Source organism: Phoxinus phoxinus, assembly GCF_949152265.1.
Source record: "Phoxinus phoxinus genome assembly, chromosome: 1".
NCBI lineage: Eukaryota > Metazoa > Chordata > Actinopteri > Cypriniformes > Leuciscidae > Phoxinus > Phoxinus phoxinus.
Window position 1 is genome coordinate 14,475,530 of NC_136876.1, and position 9,293 is coordinate 14,484,822.

The following is a 9,293-nucleotide window of genomic DNA, read 5'->3' on the forward strand; positions in this document are numbered from 1 at the left end:
TAAAAACAAGCATACTTTTAATGTATTTCTAACAAGTGCACTATAAGTACATTGGTAATAAATATATGCTTAATTACACTTTTAAGAAATATGCTAAAAACAAGCATACTTTTAACATATTTCTAACAAGTGCACTATAAGTACATTGGTAATAAATATATGCTTAAATACACTTTAAAAAATATGCTAAAAACAAGCATACTTTTAATGTATTTCTAACAAGTGCACTATAAGTACATTGGTAATAAATATATGCTTAATTACACTTTTAAGAAATATGCTGAAAACAAGCATACTTTTAATATATTTCTAACAAGTGTGTAACCCACCCAATTAATTGAGGCTGTGTTTTCATGTATTTTCATGTATGATTTTATATTTTTCCTTGCCTAATGCATGAAATGTTCAGACATATGTTTTATTATAATTTATTTCATTTATTATTTTGTTTTTGCTGAGGGCCGAAACTAATAAAGAATTGCGTCGATGGGTGCTGACGTCACATTCGCGCCAGCTCGTTGAACAGAGAGAGATGTGAGCCACATGTGTGGCTATCGTTTATCTTATCCATCGTCGTCAATATTCTTCTAATTTTATGTCTGAACTGTTTTATTGCATTAGGTAAGTCACAATTGTTTCATATTTTCATAAATAATGTTTAAGTTTGTGTTTGTTCATATAAGAAAATGTGGATGGTTAATGCTGTTCGTAATCGAGTATAAACTGGGCAATACAACACATGTAAAGTGTTTATGCTGTATTAGTATACTTGTTAAACCTGTTTACACATTTATGTTATGGGAATAATGTATTAAGTTTAAGAGTTATATGAATGTTTATGCATTTCGTGATGGGTGCTGACGTCACATTCGCGCCAGCTCATTGAACAGAGAGATATGTGAGCCACGTGTGGCTATCGTTTATCTTATCCATCGTCGTCAATATTTTTCTGATTTGATGTCTGAACTGTTTTATTGCATTAGTTGGCTTGTTTCAACGCTCCGTGGTCGTGTTGGATTCGCGCAGTGAGGCAGAAACGCGCTGGATTCCTATGTGGAAGAATCGAGTCATCTTGGCGACTCTTTCACGAGGAAAAAGATTCGATTTGTTCATCGTTCATCCCTGCAAAGTCTGTAGGCATTCACCTTCAAACGAACTGAATTGAACTGAGTCAATTACATTTCCATCTACACAAATTTAACTGAGTCAATTACACTTCTATCCAAATGAACTGAACTGAGTCATATTCGCACGAACTGAACTGAGTCCATCACACTGAACTGAGTCAATTGCATTGCACTCAGACTTCATCACACTTACAAGGTTGAATTTAATTATTTTATTTTCATTTTATTTGATTGTCATTGATTGAATGGTATAGATATCTCATGTGATGTGTACAAAGTGATGCGTGCCTATGAAGTGAACAGCGAAGTGAGATTTCAGTGTACTGTTCAGTGAACTGATTGTTTCATTCATTAATTTCATTATTATTCATATTTCAGATTTTATTTCATTCCTTTGGTTCAATAATTTTTATTTGATTTTATTTATCTGTCTAGTTAGGATTTTAGACACCAGTTAGTTTAAATAAGTGCAGTCACACATTATAATTTTTTAATATATTTTTTTTATTAATGCAAGGTGTGACACCCCGAACCCAGGACTCCATATACTTTAAGTTGTGATTATAAGTATTTGGTGAGCTCAGACCCTAAGTAGATATTTTTCCTCCTTTTATTTTATGGTGTTATCCTATTAATGGGTTACAAGTGCACTATAAGTACATTTGTAATAAATATATGCTTAAATACACTTTTTAATGTGCATTTGTTATTGAAGACAAAGTGTGCTATTTGTAGTATTTGGATTAAGCCAAAGGTATTACGGAGAATATAATTTTTACTCAAACATAATAGACTTGTATATTGCTCGTAATGATTTTGTAATGTACTTGTAACACAGATAAAGTACACTTTATTATCACTAATCAAGTATGTATCTAGTCCCTACACAGGCATATACTTAAAGTATACTAAGTATACTTGAAGTTGTTCCAATTTAGTACACAAAAGTACACTAAATACACTTAAAGTTATGCTTTACTACAATTTAAATACAACTAAAATATACTTAGTACAAAATTAGTTGTTTCAAAATAGCACACTTAAAGTTAACTAATCCTTAACACACTTGAAGTATACTTATAGTGTGGCTGCAAGTATACTTATTATATATTTTTAATATATTTATGGTATATTTCTTGTATGTTTCGAAGACACTTGTAATTAATTTGTAATGTACTTGTAACACAAATAAAGTACACTTTAATACACTAATCAAGTATGTAACTAGTCCCTACACAGGCGTATACTTAAAGTATACTAAATATACTTAAAGTTGTTCCAATTTAGTACACAAAAGTACACTAAATACATTTAAAGTTATGCTTTACTACAACTTAATTACTACTAAAATATACTTAGTACAAAATTAGTTGTTTCAAAATAGCACACTTTAAGTTAACTAATCATTAATACACTTGAAGTATACTAATAATTAGTCTGGCTTCAAGTATACTTAACATTTTTTTTTTTCACCAGGGTAGCTGATCTGAAAATTCAAAATGTTCTTAGTATAAACTTTTTAAAATCCATCATATTTTCTAAATGCCAAATTTCAGAAAAATATCATTTTGTAAAATCACAACACCAAAATCAAAAATATAAAACATCAATAATATTATTAGACAACAAATGAGATCAGTGAATTGGGCCACTAAATGATGATTGAGACCATTATCAAACAGCCATAATCATATGATACTGTATTCTTTCAGCTTTTTCGCCATAGCAAATGTATTTTTAAGACACAGCTACCGCAGCCAAAGAAAAACTTATGATCAAAGGTCAAGAGCCCAACTAAAGCAAACACTGATCACCATCATGGTAACATCAAATGAAAATAAAATGACATTAAACCTCTGCCACCTTTCAATAAGTCCTTCTGTAGATGTAAATAAAGTCAGGTTAGTAATAAGTGAATCTGGTAATGCTTTTTGTGGAGTTGTTTAATCCTCCTCTGCTAAGATCTTTTGCTAAGATTTTTCTGTTCCTCTTGTTCTGATAGAGGAGTGATTCTGATAGTTAACAGCAGGTGTTCCTCAGTGTCTCAATTAACTTCGAAAATTAACTGAATTAACTATGAAATTATTCACTCAGTCAAGTGGACTGTATTAGTGAACTAGGCAATAGTGAATGAGGGTATAGGGTGTGATTTTGGAACACAGCCTCTTAGTGTCGACTTTGAGCGCTGTTAATTCACAGTATATTCCTGTAGGCTAGTTTCTCGAAAACGACAAATATCACCCAGAAGGCATTTTTTTACGGTATATTACTGTTTTAATAAAAAACAGTATGTTACTGTAAAATTTGGCCGTTTTTTTACAGAATTTTTTTACAGTGTAGGCTAAAGGAAGCTCAGGTTCACCTAATAGTTAAAGGGGTCATGGTATGATATTTCAATATGTTCCTTGAGGTTCATAATGTTAATATAGTAATTGTTTTATTATTTTTTAATATCCTTCAACACAATCCAGCACCATTAAAATAAAAACCATCCGGTTGTTTCCAGGTCCGTCCACATTTAACGCAAAACTGGAATAAAATAGCCATTTTTTCCAAGACGATAATAACATAATGATAAATATGCAAACCCTTGTGAAAAAGAAGCACACTTTAGCATGCTGTACTTTTAAAAAGAGTTCTTATTAAATAAATAATATACTTGTAGATTACACTGTGAACGGAATTATGTTTTCTCACACTTAAATGTGAATTGCAATTAAATTAACATTTATTTTAGTTAAAATATATATATTAAATCCAATTATTGAATTTAAGAGTGTTTTTTGACACACAGTGCATCAGACATTATGTACTTTCTTCTATTGTCTCTGAAATATGGTTAAAGAAGTGTCCTGCCGAATGGACATGCTAAAATATATTTTTAATGCAATTTCTATGGATCATGTATGTCATTAAACATACTTGTAATCACTCATTTGTAATTATCTGAGGTGTAATTTAATACATTTAAAACATATTTAGGCTACTTGAACCAGTTAAAGTAAGCTATTTTACATATGCCAACACAAGACTACTCTTAAGCACGACAACTTTTTAAACAAAAATATATACTTTTATGACTTGAAGACACTACAAATGTACATTTACAACAAAACACTGATCTTTCGCTAAGGATATAAGGGTTTGGAGAGCAATTCTGCTACAGCTCACCAGAGGGCGCGATGAATCCTCAAAAATAATCATACAGGAAACATGGATGGAGAGAATTTTATTTTGTAAATAGCATCGTTGCCGTGGCGACACAGGAAATCTCTCCATGTAATGCGTGTGTGTAAAACAGAAATCTTTAAAGCATCGCTTTTATTCTGAGACAGTAACTGTTAGCAGGCTGAGTGGTCGAGGCGATGTGTTTATTGCTCGGTGCAACTGGAGTTGGGAAAACGCTTGCTGAAACGACTACAGAATATCATTTATCAGCTGATTACATAACACAGACTGCCTTCCTAAATATGTAATAGTTTCTTATTATAATTTCTCACCCACTGTCAATGAATATGACTCCTTTATCTGGACTAACAGTTGTGTCAGATCATGGACGCGCATGCGGATTTGGGTGAAGCGCCCGTCACTCTTCCCACGGTGAGATCTCCTCTTCACACTAATGCTGTTCAGATAACGTTAGTAAAATAAAGCTGTTTGTAATATTTTAAAAGCAGTTTACGGCAAACAGTGTGTTTTATTGTTTAAGTAATTTGAATTATCCTATCTAAAACTAAAGTAGCCTAATACAAAAGGTGGAAAAACATTGTAAATGAAGATGATGTCTGACTTTTTTTTATTATTTTTATAGTTACTTTAAATCACAATAACGTTAATAATGCATTAGAGTAAAATAAATAAAAAATATTTACAAAAAGAATAAGCTAGCTTTTATTGTGTGTGTGTGTGTGTGTGTGTGTGTGTGTGTGTGTGTGTGTGTGTGTGTGTGTGTGTGTGTGTGTGTGTGTGTGTGTGTGTGTGTGTGTGTGTTAAGTTGGGGATTGTTCACAAAGGCCATTGGAAAAAAAACCTGATTTGTTTGTGTTAAATATCTTTCTTTTTTCTTTAGGTCGGTACTAACCTCACAGACCTCATATTTCGGAGGAAGAAAATAACAATACGAGAGTTGGGAGGCTGTATGGGACCCATTTGGCCAAAATACTACTTAGATTGCACATCCGTTATAGTGAGTATCAACAAGTCAAGAAATAAGAGAACGAGAAAGAAACAAGTTTAAATATATAATAATGCAGAAGCCAAAATAGAGGTTTAAGGGAGGTTTGATTTTGCTTAACATGTTTCTTCACTACTTAATTCCCATATGTGTTGTGAGTTATTATGAATTTACTACTAGTATATGAAAATGTGAACAACAGATTGTCATATTGAAGAATGAAGTGTGTTCACACATTTGACTGACAGTGAATATCTCAGTAACTCAGACGGCAGAAGCTAATGGCTTTGCGCGTAGAATCCCTGGATTATCAACCACTGGACGTGAAGATTGTTTGCAGGTTTTCATTGTTTTGAGAGTCCTGGAGAGAGACTGTAGGAACATTTACAGTATGATCATGTTGTCCATCACTATTGATGTGCGTTTGTTCTTTATGCCGTGTAGTTTGTGGTGGACTGTGGCAACATTGGCCAGATCTCCTCGTCCTGCATGCAGCTGCTGTCTGTTCTCTCTGCGGAGCCGCTTCACGCTGCTGCTGTGCTCATACTCTTCAACAAGAGGTCAGAAGAGGTCACACACTAGCTACGTTTACACCCAAAGTCACCAGTTTAACTTATGCGCAAGATTGGATTGTCGCATAAAACATTTGCGAATAAAGCAGCGCTTCCATCCCATGTGTTCAAGAGAGCAAAATCATTGTTTCCTGGGAATTTGGTGTTATTTAATTTAATTTTGGAATTATTCCTCCATCATGAATGATTTGCGTCTCTGAGCGCGTAGACGAGACTCAAAAAACGCGCTCATGTTATCTTGCGTTCATAATCAGATCCCGGATGTTTTGGGAACGCAATCGTGCGAGACGCTTCTGGGAGGGAATTAAAGGGCACCTATTATGGAATTTTGAAATTTACCTTTCATGTAGTGTGTAACATAGATCTAAGTGAACAAAAACATCCTGCAAAGTTTGAAATATGAAAGTGCACCATATATAAAGTTATTGTCTTTCAAAAGTAAGAGTCGACTCGGAGTCATTTTTATGAATCGTTAGAAGACCGAAGCTTTTTCTCTGACTAGATGACGTCAACTTGTCAAGTTATTTGAATACGATACGCCCACTTATTACGCTCCAAGGCCAGCAGGGAAAACATCATGGCGACGAGACGCTGTGTTTTGAAGTGCGACTCAAAAGCAAACTTTTTTCATCTGCCCATCAAGGAGGAGTATTTGAAGACTAAGTGGCTACAATTCATATATACAACTATACCACAGAAGTATTAGTCCGAGCCTTGTGCTTTGTTCGCGCCATTTTGAAGACGATTGCTTTAAATATGAACATATCACAACAGTCCTCAGGTCTTTACACTGGCTCCCAGTCACATTTAGGATTGATTTTAAAGTATTATTACTGGTATATAAATCATTTAATGGCCTAGGACCTCAATACATTGCAGATATGCTCACTGAATATAAACCCAACAGATCACTGAGATCATTAGGATCACATCAACTAGAAATACCAAGGGTTCACTCAAAGCAAGGAGAGTCCGCTTTTAGCTATTATGCCAGCCGCAGCTGGAACCAGCTTCCAGAAGAGATCAGGTGTGCTCCTACAGTAGCCACATTCAAATCCAGACTCAAAACACTTCTGTTTAACATTGCATTTACTGAATGAGCACTGTGCCACTGTTCGTCCGACTGTTTGCACTGTATTTTATTTTATTTTATTTTAATTTTTTTTTACTCTAAACTGTTTTAATTATTCTTATTTCTTTTGATTATTTTTATTTCTTCTATGTAAAGCACTTTGAATTACCATTGTGTATGAAATGTGCTATATAAATAAACTTGCCTTGCCTTGCCTTGCCTTGCCTTGCCTTGCCTTGCCTTGCCTTGCCTTGCCTTGCCTTACCAACTTAAATGCAATCAAACTTGGATTCGCCAGCCGGCTGATATTGAAGGAAGGTTCAATTCTAAGTGTATTTGCATCAGCTTCCTCCTCCGTATCACAACCTGTAAGTGTTATTAATAATTGTTGCTTTTATGTTTTATGTAGCATGCTTAATAATTATTTTGTTTGTTGTGTAAGCACCGTTTAGCTTCTAGGTCTTCAATGACAATTGTATTGAGATATGTGAAGTGTTTGTCGTTGTTTTCGGAGTTGTCTTAAAGAATAGAGTAATACCTCGTAGTAACGTAACTACATTTTTTTTTTTTTTTTTTTGTAAAAACGTTATGTTTATGCATCGGGCTAATGCAAACAAAGACTGATTGTGCTTTTACAATATGAACTCTGGGCTATGCTCGCTAACATTAAATTCTTTATCTTATTTTTTGTTTTGTTTTACTACAAAATAAAGCAGTGGACTATAATCATTATTATAACAAAATTGAATTGATAAAAGCATCATTGTACTCCGTGTTAAAGTATTATCTCTGTAAACACTGCTGGGTCATCTGACCAATCAACGCAGATTAGCGTCGCGCAAAGGAGGGGTTTGAAAAACGAGTCGTTGAACGAATCATTTGGGAGTCGGTGAGCAAATCAGGTAAAAATAAATGCATATTATACGACAACAAAAGTGTTTTTTGTCATTGCATGCATGTAAAACTGTTGTTGGGGACTCCCACAACAACATTAGGAACATTTTAAATGTCATAATAGGTGCCCTTTAAAGAAAATCATTCATGACAGACTTTGGCTCAGGCATTTCAGAACGATCAAACCAACATTTGAGATGCTGTGATGTGATTGGTCCACTGGTTTGTCCAATTATCCAATCACATCTTCTGTTGAGGCAAACTCACATTTATTCTGTAAATGTGTTTCATTCTTAATTAATGCGCATGTCTTCTTATCAAATAAAAAATGTATGTGCCTCAATCGAGCGCAAACGTTATTTTATGGACATTTTTAGAGTTTATGCGCATCTTAAGAGTTTCCATCCAGTATTTTTTTTATGAGATATCCCAAAATAGGGGGATGGAAACAGCTACTGTCTAACTGGTTGATTTAATTCAATAAATCGAGTACTAAGTCATGCCTAGCCTATCGCTCCTCACTCCATGAATACATTTCTTTCCTCAGGGATCTTCCGTGCACCGTGTCTCTCGTGGAGCTGAAGTCGTTGTTCAGGATGGATGACATCATTAGAAGTGCGCCTCAGTCCATCACAACACTAGAGATCAGCGGGCGCTCGGGACAGGGCCTTCAGGATGTGCCTGGCTGTTTCCAAACCGCTCTGAGACATGAGAGATGTGGATGCAGAGAACTGGGGGCTAATATTATATCACAGTTAACATCTGATAGATGATGGTGAAGATGTGTGTGTGATTTGCTGCTGTGTTACAGTAACATTCATTTGAGAAATGTAGAACTGGTGGTCTTTTGGCGACTCTTGTGTGACTTCCTGCGCTCTGTGGAATAGTTAGTTTGAAGAATCTCTGAGCGGTTGTTTTCCACACAATGAAAGCATATTGTCACCATGATCCAAAGTGGTCAAAACACAACCATTAAACACTTGGATTTTTCCCTGTACTGTAAGCTCTCAAATCCCATGTGTTCCACAGAAGAAAGAAATTGAGTCTTGAAATACTGTTTATAATGCATCCTAGGATCAGTGGTGTAAAATATTTAAAGTCCCCCTGTAGTCAATCATTTTCTCCCTTAAAACTTATCTTTGATCACCAAAATTACATAATTTAAAGTTTTTTGTCCTTGAAAAAAGGCTTTCATGACTTAAAATAGCTTGAATGTAACTCTGCACTCTTTCCTCTTTAGTATATGCGGTTCTATGAATATGCAAATTAGCCCCGCCTCCACTCACTCACACCAGCCCAGAGATCCACTGGTTGACGATCACACGTTGACCTGATTGGTTACAAGGTAGTTTGTGACGCCAGAAACACCAGCGATTTCAAACCGTGTTTTTGAGACTGTCTTTGGTTCAATGCAGTTTTAAACAGAAAATACTCAGCAATGGTGTCGACTATGA

At 34.8% G+C, this 9,293-nt stretch overlaps 1 protein-coding gene across 1 annotated transcript; it reads left to right on the forward strand.

Moving 5' to 3' along the window:
- The first annotated feature begins 4,401 nt into the window (after window positions 1-4,401).
- LOC306994424 (ADP-ribosylation factor-like protein 16) lies at window positions 4,402-9,282 on the forward strand. The gene is given in 7 exon segments (XM_079604921.1): window positions 4,402-4,530; window positions 4,532-4,553; window positions 4,668-4,727; window positions 5,197-5,313; window positions 5,746-5,861; window positions 8,387-8,517; window positions 8,520-9,282. Coding segments are annotated over 7 exon segments (516 nt in total). The 5' UTR covers window positions 4,402-4,492; the 3' UTR covers window positions 8,552-9,282.
- Window positions 9,283-9,293: the final 11 nt, after the last annotated feature.